At 44.3% G+C, this 15,370-nt stretch overlaps 1 protein-coding gene across 1 annotated transcript in view; it reads right to left on the bottom strand.

Annotated features, from left to right (window-relative positions):
* Nucleotides 1–634: 634 nt before the first annotated feature.
* CHST13 (carbohydrate sulfotransferase 13) overlaps nucleotides 635–15,370 on the bottom strand; it is a 56,213-nt gene continuing 41,477 nt past the window's right edge. Inside the window, 5 exon segments of the mRNA XM_020981155.2 lie at nucleotides 635–1,577; nucleotides 1,580–1,612; nucleotides 1,615–1,780; nucleotides 1,782–2,072; nucleotides 9,241–9,323. Coding sequence (XP_020836814.1) covers nucleotides 1,225–1,577; nucleotides 1,580–1,612; nucleotides 1,615–1,780; nucleotides 1,782–2,072; nucleotides 9,241–9,323 — 926 coding nt within the window. The 3' untranslated portion in view covers nucleotides 635–1,224.

Here is a 15,370-nt window from a genome sequence, read left to right as displayed (position 1 = left end):
CCTTACTTCCCTCCACATATTCTATTATCCAGCTTTAATAGCCTACTTACTATTCCTGGAATAGGTATTCCATCTCTCCAGATTCCGTGCCTTTGAACTGGCTGTTCCCAATGCCTGGAATGCTCTTCCTCCTTCCCTCCACCTCCTTACTTTCTTCAAGTTCAAATCCTAATTTCTGCAGAAGCCTGTCTCAGACCCCTTCCCTCCCTCTGCCCCTCCCCAGTGCCTTTCCTCTGGGATTAAATCTATATTATTATATATTGTATGTTTTTTGTATTATATATTATTATCATATATACCTTCCATTAAATATATACACACACATATGTGATGTATACATTAAGTACATTATGTTATATTTACATTATATGTATGTGATATATACACATATGCATGTTGTATATATACATTATACACACACACACACACACACATAAATAAATATACACATACACACATATCTTGTGTGGACATTGTTGTTTGCATATTTCTTCCCATTACCATGTGAGCTCCTTCAGGGCAGGGACTATGTTTTGACCTTGTTTACCCCAGTGCTAAGCACAATGTCTGACATATAGCAAGTGCTTAATAAATACTTATTGACTGACTGAAGAAATTCCACAAAGACAAATGGTAAAGAAATAAATTTACTTTTGTTTAAAAAAGAGTTACTCCAGCACCTTAGGGCATTTTAGAAAGAAAAAAACCTGTCCCAGTATTGCAGTCTTCAGTTCCATCACCTGTAACCCGACTAGTAGAAAGAAGGCCAGAAGATCATCAGATTGACTAGAGTGAGAGCTAGTTGGGGGGCAGAGGTGGTGAGGGAGGGGTGGCAGTGTAGACAGAACAGGAGCACCTTCCAAGCAAACCCCCACCATGAACCCTCTGCACTCATGATGGGGGCTCCAGGATTAAGGTCTGCGGCCAGACCACTGAGTGGCTACAGGAGATGTGGCCATACTTAACCCCCGTGCTCAGTTTGGAAGAAGGGATGCTGGTGGGTGGGTGATCTATGCCCTAGTGATTTCCTCCCTCTCAGCATTCAATAGGAACTCTATGTCTTGGTCTCCCTTGGTCACTGGGGAGACAGTTCACGGCACGGGCATGGAAAGAAGTGGAAAACAGCAGCAGGTAAGAGGGGGGACATGGCCGAACCAGCAAGCCCTGATGACTGAGAGGCAAAAACCAGCCCTCCCACCCGAGCCCCTGACGCCTCCTTGGCTGTTACCGGAGCTGCAGATAGGAAGGGATGGAGTAGTTGAACAGGAGGTAGTCCATCTTGTATAAATTAAAGAGTCTTCTTTGGTAGAAGGGACTGATTCCCTGGAAGAAGCGGGCTGTCTCACTGTCTGTGGTGCGAGTGATCTTGGACGAGGATGGGAAGTGCAAGCCGGCTTGGTCAGCACCGATGAGGCCCAGCACGTAGGCCGCATCCTCTTCCAGGGTCTCGTACTTGCCCACAACATCATAGCGGACCAGGCAAGGGTGGCAGAGTGAGTGTGCCCGCTCCCAGTGTTCGTTGAATGGTTCTTCCTTTCGGGTGCGGGGGTCTATCAGGTAGTATAGGAATTCCTCAAGCGGACATCATCCCCCCGAGCCAGGGCCTCAGGGCTGGGTGCTGCCGATGCCGCTGGATGATTTTGGTGCCATATCGCCTGTGGAAGGCTGTGTTGTAGCTGCGGGTAAACTTGTTACGATATGCCGAGACCAACCGCTCAAAGGGTTCCCGAACAAACAGGAACTTGAGGTAGGCCCGCAGCCGCCGGTTGATCTCCGCAGGGGCTGTAGTCCGCCAGTGTCTTCAGGTTGGTTGGCACATGGGCCTCGTGGGCTGGGATCTCCAGTGGGTCGCGGTACTTACTGCCCCCCGTGAGGACCATCATCACTCGCTTCCAATTGGTACAGGCTACTTTGGGCACGTAGCAGTACAGCAAGCCATGCTCATCGTCCACTACCAGGTGGCGCAAGTCCTCGGGGCTCAGCAGGCGTCGCTTACGGGTATAGAGGTTGCACATTTGACTCAGGAGCTCCCTCCGTCTTTGGTGGACCAGGTGGAGGGGGGAGTGCTGGAGCTAGGAGAGGGCAGAGAGACCATCAGAAGTGGCCATGAGTCAAACAAAGGCTATGCGTTACTCCCATCTCTGAGAATCCATCTTTTAAGATGGAGGACAGTGTCAAAAGTCATCGACTCTCCTGGGGAGATAGAATGTAACATTCATTTACCATGTAACATTCACTTACAATGTAATATTCAATTACACTGATAGAATGTAAGCTCCTTGAGGGCAAAGACTGTTTAATTTGAGTCTTTGCATCTTTAGTGCTTAGCACAATGCCTGGAATATAACAAGGCCTAAAAAATAATTTTCATTGATTGAGTACAACCCTTTTATTTTAAAGATGAAGAAACAGAGGCTCAAGGAGTCCCCCCAAATCATATATGGAGCCTCGCCCAAGGCTAACACGCCAAGTCAGTAAGTGATTTGGGGCTGGAACTCTTGCCTTCTGTTTCTGTGCCTTAACAATGATGCATGTTTGGGGGCAGCTAGGTGGCGCAGTGCATAGGCCACTGGCCCTGTATTCAGGAGGACTTGAGTTCAAATCCGGCCTCAGACACATAGCACTTACTAGCTGTGTGGCCCTGGGCAAGTCACTTAACCCCATTGCCTAACCAAAAAAAAAAAAAGAAAGAAAGAAAAAGAAAAAGAACAATTATGCATGTTGTTTCTTGGTGGAGTTGGGTCCAACACCTATTTCTAGGCCTAATCTAACCTAGTAGGATTGGTATACCAAAGGGGAGAGGATGAGGGGTTGGGATCAAAGTCTGCCCTGGAAAAAACAAAGCAAAACAGTGAAATCTGGCTCCCCCACCTTGTGCCACCAAGGATCTTTATGGTACCCCCAGACTTCGCAGGGCCTGCTACTTCGGTGCCTCAGCTCAGAACTATACTCTCTCTTGTTGTTCAGTCACGTCCAACTCTTCATGACCCCATTTGGGGTTTTCTCGGCAAAGATGCTGGAGCGGTTTGCCATTTCCTTCTCCAGCTCATTTTACAGATGAGGACGGTTGAGTGACTTGCCCAGGGTCACACAGCTGGTAAGCGTCTGAGGCCAAATTTGAATTCAGGAAGATGAGTCTGACTCCAGGCCCAGTGCTCTATCCACTGTGCCACCTAGCTGCCCCAAGGAGGCATACTCCCTCCTAAGCTCCGAATCTATTAGCCCTATCTACCCCAATCAAAATTTCTAGGTCTTCAGGTTAGATAATTTCATGGAAAAGTCACTTTATCTCTCTGATCCTCAGTTTCCTTCTCTGTAAAATAAGACGGTGGTTGTTTCAAATATCAATGTGGAATTATACAAGAAAAGTGAATGAATTGTTTATGTCCTTTGGCTCAGTGATTCCACTACTGAATACATAGATGTCAAAAGGGGCAAAGTCAAAAGCAAAGATCCACTATGTACTGAAATACTCATCACATACATACCACTCTTAATGGTGGCAAAGATCTAGAAATGAAGTAGGTACCCATCGATTGAAGAATGGCTGAAAAAATATGTTTTTGAATGTAACTGAATATTATCAAACAGCAAGCAATATATTTGTATGAAATGCTATAGAACTACTTTGAATTTACTTAGCTGTGTGAATGTTATTTCTCCAAGGAAAATGTAAGTTTCTTAAGGGCAGGGAGTCTCCATACATGTATAAAGTAATGAGAAGCAATATCATGTCATGGATAGAGAGAGCTTGCCTTGGAATCAAGATGTGGGTTCAAATCTTGTCGGAGCCATGTACTGACTGTGTGATTCTGGTAAAAACAGTGAACTTCTCAGAACCAGGCAAATCTTTAAGATGACAAGTTATAGATAAGGTATTGAACTGTATTGGCAGATGGACTTTCTTTACTTGAAGTTCCTTACACCAATGAAAATCATAGGGGAAGAGAGAGGGGGGCAAAGGGGAAGTGGGAAGAGAGGGACAGGGAGGAGAGGAGGAGAGGAGGAGAGGGAGAATGTGTTTAAACATAATATAATTTAAAATAATTTCAAGAGGAAGCAAATATTGACAGCTGCTCCTCAATGAGGTTGACCTGGCAGGGATGATTCTCTTCACTGGGTGTTGAGAAAATGAGTTAGGTTCAGGGGAGTAAAGTGCCATAGTACAGTAAAGTGGAAAGGGCTATCAATTGCGAGCCTGGAGATTTGGTTTTAGTCCCAGCTCTGCTGTGAAATGTTTCTTCTTGGACAAATCAGTTAGTTTCTTTGGATTTCATTTTTCTCATATATAAAGTAAGGGGTTGGGCCTAGTTGATTGCCAAAGTTTAGGGTTGGCAAAATCAAAACTAAAATGTGGCACATCAGTTAGAAACAACTAAGATAAAATACCAGCCAAGGTGGTCAAATATCATTTGGTTATGGAGCTCTCTTCCAGTTTAAAAACTATATGATTCTATGATTTGCCCAAGGTCACGGGGCTAATCTTTGATAGAGCTGAGATTAGGACCAAAGGTTCTAAACTCCTAGTCTATGGGTCTTACCCTTACCCTGCCCTGTGGGGATCCCCTTTCCTTGGAAATAAGACTGAAAACTCAGAAAAATAGTTTTACCTCCTGTGAATCAGATCGGCCAAGTTGATGGAAGAAGAAAATGGTAAATGTTGGAAAAATTGTGAGAAGTCAGGCATACTAATGCATTGTAGGTGGAACTGGGATGATTCAACTGTGCTAGAAAAGTTTTAAATTATACTCAATGAATTACTAAATTGCCTTTCTCAAGCCCTCTTAATTCCAGTGCCTTCCCTCTCTCAATTATTTCCTATTTATCCTATATATAACTTGCTTGTATAGATTTGTTTGTTTGCTATCTCCCCCATCAGATTGGGAGTTCCTTGAGAGTAGGGACTATCTCTGGCAACTTTTCTGTATCCCCAGTGCTTAGCACAGTGCCTGGAATATACTGATTGATTGATATCAATATTGGACATACATAGCACAAGGAGGTCAAATTCAGAGGGAAAGATCCCATAAATACAAAATTATAGCAGCGCTTTTGTAGCAAAAGTCCAGATATAAGGTGAATATCCGTCAGCTATGGAATGGTTGAATAAATTGTGGCATATGGATGTAATGAATATTATGGTGCCATAAGAAATGATTATGAGGAACTCCAAGAAACCTGGGAAGACTTATATGGATTGATGAAGCAAATAGAACCAGTAGGACAATTTCTACACCATGACCACAAAAATGTCAAAAAACAAAAACAAAACACCAGAGATATCAGATCTCCAGTGGATGCAAAGACCAATCTTGACTCTGCATGGCTGATAGGGAAACATACCATCCTCCTTCTGGCAGAGCAATAGTGGTGGGCTACAGAGGAAGAATATGGCAGACATGGCCAATGCATTGGTTTGCTTTTGCTTGGCTATACTCCTTTGTTACAAGGGCTCCAATGAGATGATGTAAATATTGGAAAGTTACAATTATGCTAGAAAGCATCCATAAAATTTTTATTTTATTTTAAAAACTTTTTTTAACTTCCCTTTCCCCCTCAACGTGCCCCCTTTAACTGAACAAAAACCCCAAAATAAATAAAATCTTTGTAACAAATATTCACTATCAAGCAAAGCCAGTTCCCACATGGGTCTTGTCCAGAACCATATGTCCCTTTCTGCATTTTATATGCACTGTTCTCTAGCATGCTTTATGTTTCATTCTCTGGAATCATGGGGTTTTTATCGCTCAGAATTCTCGAATCTTTCAAGGTTGTTTTTCTTAACAATGTTGTTATTATTGTATAAACTGTTCTCCTGGTTCTACTCACTTCATTCTGTATCCATTCACAGAGATCTTCCCAGTTTCCTCTGAAAATTCCTTTCATCATTTTTAGGGTACAATAATATTCCATTACATTCAGATATTACGATTTGTTCAGCCATTTCCCAACAGAGGTGTACCTCTTGGTTCAAAACACTTATTCTAAAAAAAATACATTTGCAGACTAATAAATTTTTTTCTGAATTTCCTATTTGATCAGATTTGTCCAGACCTGTGTCTGAAATTGCAAACTCTAGCTCAGCAGGGTCCCATTAATGAGGTTCTGCTGCTGACTTTAAGGGGCCTTTCTTGGCCAGAGAAGGAAGCCAGCTGCCTACAGATCATAAGCCTTAGACACAGGAGAGGGATTCCAGGACTAGAGATCCATTTTCTTCTTGCCTAGGAGGTTGACAAAAACAGGTCACAGCGTCCATGGCCGAGGGTCCTAACATTTAAGAGAAGAGCAGCCCAGCAGGGCACTGTGCACCTCCTCAATGGACAGCTTCCTGCCTGGCTCCCTATCTGGCTCAGTGTGACCTCACCTCGCCACGTGGGCCAGGAGCTGTCTGTGGAATGCTGACTTGGCAGGCTCAGGCCTTGGAGCCTGGCTGTCCCGTGCTGTGAAATCCTCTCCTCCTCCTTAGGTAGCTCTCTCTCTATGTCTCTGGATTCACTCTGGGGCCAGGTTCAAGCTATAATGGGAACTATAAGTTCAAAGTTTTCTGACTCTCAGGCAAAAAGATTCTCAACCACAGCAATTGCCTGGGTCTGGTTTTCTGAGTTAGGGACTTGAAAAAAAATCTTTAAAAAGAAGTAGAGAAAGAGTGGTTGGGTGTGTGCCTGTGGGGAGGATGTAGGTACCCACTCTTGGTGGTCAGGGAACATCCTCTCTCCCTGCCAATCACCCAAAAATCAACAAGCAATTATGAAGTGCCAACTATGTGCCCAACATCATACTAGGCCTCAGTGACGCAAAAAAAAGAAAACCGAGGCAGCTCCTGCCCTGAAGGAGGCTTATGTTCTGTGCTCTTACGCATTCTCACGGCTGTTGACTGAAATGAGGAGGGGTTGCCCTGAATTGTCCATAATGTCATGTCTGGTTTCCCTGGCCATCACCTCTTTCTCTCCCCTCCTTCCCTCTGGTGGTCCTTCTTCTTGCCCAGGCCACTGCCTCCCCCTATGCCCTGATCCCAGCCCCATCCCACCCCCACCACTGGCTTCTCCAGCAGACTGAACCCTCCAATTTTTAATCTCTTCCTTTTCTACTAGTTCCTTCTCAGCTACGTTCAAACATACCTATATCTTCTCTCTCCTTTAAAAAAGTAAACTTTAAAACAAAATAAAACAACAAAAAAACCCTTCTCTAGCTGCCACCATCCCGTGAAGCTACCATCCCCCACCTTACTTCTATTTATTGGCCAAACTCCTGGAACAAGTTGCCTCCAGCTGTGGCCTCTCCTTCCTTCTTCTTATTCAGCTACTCTTGGCAATCTGGCTTCCACCCTCATTACTCTGTTCTCTCCAAAATGGCCAACTATCTCTCAATTGTCAAGACGGAAGGTCTTGTCTCATCCCTCATCCTTCTTGCACGTTCTACCACACTTGAGCTGTCACCCACCTTCTCCTCCAGGATACTATCTCTCCTTGGTGAGCTTCTGCCATTCTACTCTTTCTTGGTTCTCCTTCCTCGGGCCTGCTTTCCCTACTGTCTTCTTTGTTGGTTCGCTGTCCACTTCATGACTCCCGACTCTTGATGTCCCCCAAAGCTGTCTTCCCTCTTTACATTCTTAGCGTCCTCATCAGCTTTCATGGGTCTAATGATCATCTCTATTCCAATGATTCACCCATCTTCCTCCTGAACTTCGTTCTCACATCACAGCCTACCTAGTTGGATCTTTGAAACGGGGTATCCCAGAGACAACTTAAAGTCAAGATGTTTAAAACAGAATTATTTCGAGTTCTCCTCTAACCCAGCTTACTTCCAAACTTCCCTATCTCTGCCAGAAGTGCCATTGCTCTTTTAGCTTCCCAGGTTCACAACCTTGGCATTATTCTCCATTCCTCACTTTTTATCACCCCACTTATCCAATGAGTTTCTAAATCTTGACATTTCTACTTCCATATCTCCCACATCTGACTCCTTCTCTCTACTGATAAAGCTCCATCTTAGTTCAGATCCTCATTACTTTTCACCTTAACTACCATAATGGCTTTCTATGCACCTCACTCCAATCCATCCTCCACCCAGCTGTCAAAGGGATTTTCCTCCAGTGTGGCTCTGACCATGTCACTCCCCTACTTAACAAATTCTTGGGGCGCCCTATTGCCACTATCCTATATCAGACACAAAATTCTATATTTGAAAGCCCTTTACCACCTGGCTCCAAGCTTGCCCATCTTAAACTGCCCTTCTTGCCGTTTGTCCATCTTTCATCTCTCTGCCTTTGCATTGGCCATCCCTTATCCCTGGAATGCACTCCCTCCTCACTTGCCCTTCAGAGAATCCCTCTCTTCCCTCAAGATGAAGTTCAGGCACCAACTTCTACCTGAAATTTGTCCTGATCCCCCCTTCCAACGGAGTGTCTTCTTCCCTAACTAGTTGTATTTATAAAGCAGGTGTTGATTCTGTATGTATGTATATGTGGACTTGTCTCCTTCTAAATAGAACCTAAGGTCCTGGAGAGTAGGACTTGTTTATTTCAATTTTTGTATTCATACCCCTAGTGCCTAGCGTAGTGCCTGGTACATGGCAGGTACTTACTAAAAGCTTCCTGACTGATCGATTGACTGATTGCCCTTGTGTTCAAGGCATGATCAGGCTTCCTCTTAGGCCTGACACCCCCTAAGTAGCACCCGAATGAAAGTAGCAGCTGAAAGGACCTCTTGGCAGAATGATGGAGAGGAAGTTTGCTTTGGATTACCTTCCAATCCCCTCTCCCATTCCTGGAGAGGCTTCATTTCAGCCTGGTGGTCAGCTAATCCATGCTAGGGTGTTGCTTGATGAAACTTTATGGTACCTTCCTTTCCCAGGGATATGTGCAAAATATCATTGGAGACCTATAAAGGCCAAATGTTCTAAATTTTCCAATGGTGGAATGTCTGGCACTGTGAGAATTTCTGGCAGTGAGAGAATTTGTTTTGAGTAGAAGGATGAAGGCTGACTAATGCCCCTCCAATCAAGCCTTGTAGGCAGCTATTTCAACTTTTTATAAAGCCTTCCTGGTGGTAACCTTAATCACTCTCAAATCTATGGTCAACTCTGCAGTCTCCTAACTGGGTCCAGGGAGACCCCAGGGCAGAGGAAGCTACTAGAAGACAAAATGGACAATGCAAAAACCTAGAATGTTGCTTTCCCTATCATCCCTCTCCCTCATCTTCCCAAATGTACCCTGTTTGTCAGGCCGCAGACCTCACTCACCTGGTCATTGTCATAAAGCGCCTGAAGTGGACTTCTCCCCGTCTTGCCAAGCCAGCTGGAGCTCAAGATCCTGTCCTCAGCAACTGGGTGAGTAAATGAGAAGAAACAACAAGTTAGCCTCTGGAAGGTCAATCTGGTATAGCTGGGGTGGGGGAGGGAGGAGAGGCAGAAAGGAGGAGTGAGGAAGGAGGGAGAGAAGAAGGGAAAGGGAGAGGAGGAGGGAGAAACAGAAGAAGAGAGGGGAAGGGAGAAAGAATGGGAAGGAAAGGAGGCAGGGAGGGGGAGAAGGGAGAAAGAGAGTAAAGGGAGAGAAGGGAAGGGAGGAGGGAGAAAGAGGGAAAGAAGGAGTGGAAAGAGAAAAAGGAGAGGAAGGGAGAGGTAGGGGGAGAAAGGAAATAGAAAGAAAGAAAGGAAGAAAGAAAGGAAGAAAGAAAGAAAGAAAGAAAGAAAGAAAGAAAGAAAGAAGAAAGAAAGAAAGAAAGAAAGAAGAAAGAAAAGAAAGAAAGAAAGAAAGAAAGAAAGAAAGAAAGAAAGAAAGAAAGAAAGAAAGAAAGAAAGAGAAAGAAAGAAAGAAAGAAAGGAGGGAGAGAGGGAAAGAGACAGGGAGAAGGGAGAAAGAGAGGGATGGGAGGGAGAAAGAAGGGAGGGGGAAGAGGAGAAAAAAGAGAGGAGGGAAAAGGGGAGGGAGAGGAAGACAGAGAGAGAAAGACAGAGAAAGAGAGACAGAGACAGAGATAGATGCTCTGGGGGAAATTGTGTAGAATGGGGAATTAAGCAATTTGGATTCTTGTCTCATTATGCTACTAATTTGCTGTTGGACTTTAGACAAGTCCCTTTCCCTCTCTGAGACTACTTTCTCATCTCAGTGTTACAGGGGACAGGGCACAGCACATAGCTCTTGCATGGAGATGATCCTTCAGGGTCGGTGAAGCAAATACAGAATCTCTCTCACTGGTCATGTGCTCAGTGCTGATGGAGACAGTAGAGCCTTCCCTGTCTGTCTCCCTGGTGAACAGCAAATGAGACACCAAATGGCAAAACCTTTTGTCATTTTACCTGTGTGAAAGAGCACCATGCATTAGGGTGGGGCTCAGAAAGTTCACACACACACACACACATCACACACACACACACACACACACACACGAAAGAAGCAGATATATATTTATATATGTACACACACAAACACACAGATACATATCTATATATATGTAGATATGTGCTTACAGTAGTATATATACATGACACACAGTTCTTTAAATGTAGTTAATATTCCCTCCCCACCTCAAGCATCCCCCTGAACAGGAGAAGCTGTAGGGTGGGGCTGCTGCTGGGAGGGGAGACCACCTGGAGGAACTGAGAGGCTCCGGGAGGAAGAGGCCAGAGGAAGGGAACAGAATCTATCTTTGAGGCTTCCACCCAAGGGTGTCACAGGGGTTGTAGAGGCAAACCAAATGAGTTTTACTTCATTTTTTAAAAAATGATTTTTAAATCTTCAAGCTTAGCACACTTTGCATAACTGCCCAGATATCATGAACTGGACATGGGCTACCCCTCCTTAAAGCTACAGACAGACAAAGAGAAAGATAGCCAGGTTCCTTCGTCCACCTTAAAGGGCTAGATAAATGTTAACTATTAACATTTAATTAACATTAACAACTCTAATGGCGCTATTGTGAGTCAAGTGCTTTGAAATCCTTAAAGTGATTCATAAATGTGAGTTATTATTACTTCAAAGGATTAGCTCTGCTTTATGTATGTGACTGTTTTGAAAGACACAAAGTACTAAAAAAAAATTTAAGGATGTTATAATTTTCTTTATTCATTCCAAATGAATCTCAGGACTTGAAAAAGCAGCCCACTGGGGATTATTTGGAGTCATTGTGTTGTAGTGAAAAGACTGAAGTAGGAATCAGAAAAGCTGGTTTTTACTCTGTGCTCTATTATTAGATCATTGGGTGACTTCCACTCCGTGACTCTCAGTTTCCCTCTCTGTAAAATGAGAGGCTGGACTCACTGCTCTTTAAGGGTCCCTTCCAGCCCCAACAATGAGTGGGGAGGAGTCCTGTCCAGGACAAGCATCACCCAGCTGCAGAGCTGTCCGGCATGTCGTATTCCTTGGCTAGAATACTGGCTTTCCAGGGAAAGGGTGATTTTTCCAGACTTACTTTATTGGCCATCTCTACCTCGTGAGGTGGAAATCTACCAAAGGAAGGCTATCAAGGAAGAAATGTAGACCCACTTTCAGCCATGCACTAGAGAGGAGGAAAGCAGTAGATATGTGCCAGCCCTGGCCCCACTCTCTTCTTTGGCATTGTGTGCCTGACCAATCACCAGCCAGCCAACCCTGGGTAGTAAATCATTTTGCCTTGGCTCCAGAGAAGGGACCCAGCCTGATGCCAAACACAGACCTGCCTTCTAGAGGACCCAATGTCCAGACACTATAGCGAGCTGATTCCCCCCTAGGACAAAGGAGTTGGAGGGCCAAATGTGGGGTTGCTTGACTTTGCTTTCCCCACCTACCTCCTGGATTTTCCCCCTTCCCCGGTAGCACCTCAAAACTCTGAAGTTTCAAACTTCAGCCTATGATGCAGATGGCTCTTTTTCTGAGTCGTCTTGGTACAGTGGCAAGGTCCTGGAATCAGAAACCCCTCTCTGATACTTACTACCTGCATGACCTTGTCCAAGTCATTTCATCTTTTTTTTTAATTTATGAAACAAAACAAGCATGAAACTGAAAATCTATTATGTACAACTTGCTATTCCTTTTAAATATATAATAAAGTTATCATATACATTTCTTATTTTCTCCCCTCCATCTTAGAGATGGCTATCATTAGACATAAATAAGTGTGTTTGTACATATATATGCATATATGTAAAATTATCCTATATATACTTCTATTTATCAGTTCTTTCTATGGATTGCTATAGGAAATAATGAGCTCAATGATCTTAGGAAAACATGGAAAGACTTGCATGAAATAATGAGTGAAATGAGCAGAACCAAGAGAACATTGTATACAGTAACAGCAATATGTTTTAATTGTTTTAAGAAAGACTTCGAGCGACTAAGTCATGTTAACTATTATAAATACCCAAATTGGTTATTAAGGAGATATGAAGAAAGATACCAACTGCATCAAGTCATTTAATCTTGGCCCAAATCTATGATCCTATGATGCAAGCCAAGAAGCAGGCTGGGTATAGGACAGGGCAGTGACTCAAGTAGCTTTGATGGACACAGCTTGAAGTGTCCATTTCTGGTGGAGAACACTTGAAATGTGAAAAGAGAAAGGGGAGAGAAAAAAGGCAAGAGGGTTGGGAAAGGTCGGAGGGAGAGATGGAAAAGAAGAGAGAGGATTTTGTAGGGTTTCTGAAGACGCAGACAACACTGCATCATGACTTCCTTGATAATGATGGGCCTGGGACTCCAGGGCACATGGGCAACTGAGAAGAGTGGGAGTGAACAGTGGAGTGAAGCCTGTGCAATGGAGACCTCATTTGACCCCAAGTCTCCATGGATTAAGAGCTGGAAGAACCTCTAGAGATCAGCTGTTCCAATCTGCTCATTTTGCAGATGAGGAAAGAGGAGACTCAGAGACATGATAGGACATGGACCATATTTTCCACTGCTTTCCTCCACCATTCCTTCCACGTGTGATTGCTTACCAACATATCTCTCCTGTCCTCTCTCTGTGGTATAGTGTGAAGAATACTAGTCGGAAGGTGTGAGTTCTAGTTATCATTTGCTGAGAGACTTTGGTTAAGTCACTCCATGGGTCTATTGTCCATATTCAATTCAATGCAACAAGAATTTATTATTTACTACATTTTTATAAGGGTAGCCAGGCAGTGCAATGGATATAGTGCTGGGCCTGGGGTCAGGAAAACCTGAGTTCAAATCTGGCCACAGACACTTACTAACCATGTGACCCTGAGTAAATCATTTAACTTTTGTTTGCCTCAGTTTCCTCATTTGTAAAATGAGTTGGAGAAGGAAAAGCAAACCACTCCAGTATCTTTGAAGCAAGAAAACCCCAAATAGGGCCACTAAGAGTCAAACACGACTGAAATGAATGAACAACAACATTTATAGGATTAGAGATCTACAGCTAGAAAGGACTTCGGATGCTATCTCTAGCCCTGTTATTTTTACAGATGAGTGAAGTGAGATCCAGGGAAGTCTCATGGCTATTAATTGCCAAAGGCAGGATTTGAACCTAAGTCTTCTGTCTCCAGAGACAGTGCTAAGCACTAGATAGATCCTATCCTACCCTCTCCTGTCCCTGTCTGTGTCTCTATCATTTTCTGTGCCCCTATCTCTATCTGTGTCTCCATCTTTCTCTCTCCATTGTGCTGAGCTTCCAAAGATAGTGCTAGGTGGTAAAGATACAAAGAAAAAAAAATTACATGGTTCCTACCCTCAAGTTGCTTTATATTCTACTTGGGGGAGAGGAGAATTCATAAAACAAGTGGTTGGATTAAATGATCTCTTGGTGTCCTTTCAGCCCTAAAGTCCTGTGACATCCCCAGAAGTCTCCCCAAATCAATGAGCATTCAGTTTTTTTAGTTAAGTTTAGCTTTTTTTTTCTTTTTTGGGCAATTGGGGTTAAGTGAATTGCCCAGGGTCACACAGCTAGTAAGTGTCAAGTGTTTGGTCTGAGGCCGGATTTGAACTCAGGTCCTCCTGACTTCAAGGCTGGTGCTCTATCCACTGTGCCACCTAGCTGCCCCGAGAAGGTGGTTTGTATCCAGGTTTCCTCCCTCTCGGCTCCAGGCCCTGCTCCTCAGACCACACCACTCACTTCTACTGCCTCTGCCTTCCATCTGGGGACAGGCTGGCAGCGTGTGGTTTTTGGGCAGAGGAAGCAGCGGTCCAAACAGAGGCTGAGGAGACAAGTGTCTATGTGTTTCTCCTAAAACAAACACAATATCCAGGCTGGAACAGAGAACAGGATCCTCAGCCGGGATGTGGTTGAGCTTAAGGGGTAGTAGGGGTGGACTGAGCCCTTTAAAAAAAAACCAAATACCAGTGACAGGAAATGTTTACTGACACATGAGAGGTTCCTGGGGTTGGGGAGGATAAGAAGAGGAGACACCAGCTTGGTCAGGGGGAGGTGAGAGGCAGTGGGATGTGGTGGGAGAGAACCAGCCTGGAAGTTAAGCCCTGAGGCATAGAACTTGACTAGGCCACTGACCTGCTCTGTGACTTTGGACATGTCCTCACCAAATTGGGTCTCGGGTTTTTTTTTATGTATAAAATGGGTATAATAGTCTCTGTCTTGCCTATTTCATGGGGGTTGTAAGGATCAAGTGAAGTGAGGGTATGTCAAATGCTTTAGAGATGTGAGGCGTGGTGTGGAAAAGAATGTTTCGTGGATCTGGGGCCAGAGATCCTGAGTTTGAATGTCAGCTTTGCCACTAACTGTTACTTGTGGGACCCGCGACTACCCGTAATGTGAGGAGGATGGCCTCTGAAGTTGCTTCCTGCTTCAAATCAATGAGCATCTAGTATGAGCCATTATTATTGCTTTTTTCCGTCACTCTGTGGTTTAATTTCTTAGTCATTCATGAAAACTTGCATGTGCATCTGGGCATGAGACAGCTGGGGGTGGGGCAGGGTGGGGAGCCTCTGAGGGGAAGTCATGGGGTGAAGGAAGGAGAAGAGGAAGAAGAAGAGGAAGAGGGTAGGGTAAAGAAGGAAGATGTGTTCCTTCAACTGTTGTCATTTTAAGAGTCATTATGGTGAAGTGGAAAGAACATAAGACCTACAATCAGGGGAGACCTGGCTTTGAAATCCACCCTGCCATTTGCCACCTGACAGGCTTTGGGAAGTTACTTATTTCTCATCTCTGGGCCTCAGTTTCCTCAACCAGAAAGTGACAAGGTTGGATGAGATGTGATCTCTAAGTTTCTATCCAGCTCTAAATCCTGTTTTTCCTCCTGACATTCAAGGCTTTCCTCCATCCAGAAAATCAAACTTTGCAGTCAGATAGGACCCTCATATGCAAAGGGGAGAACCAGGTTTATCATTACCATTATTTCACTTCCTGGCCATGTCCAAGCCAGGCCACCTGAACTCCAGCCTTCTCTTCTTCTCAGAACTGGAGCTACCTAGTCTGGCCCC

Source organism: Phascolarctos cinereus, unplaced genomic scaffold (assembly GCF_003287225.1).
Source record: "Phascolarctos cinereus isolate Bilbo 61053 unplaced genomic scaffold, phaCin_HiC Scaffold_4;HRSCAF=312, whole genome shotgun sequence".
In the NCBI taxonomy this organism is placed as follows: Eukaryota; Metazoa; Chordata; class Mammalia; order Diprotodontia; family Phascolarctidae; genus Phascolarctos; species Phascolarctos cinereus.
This window is presented reverse-complemented; position numbering and strand designations above follow the sequence as displayed.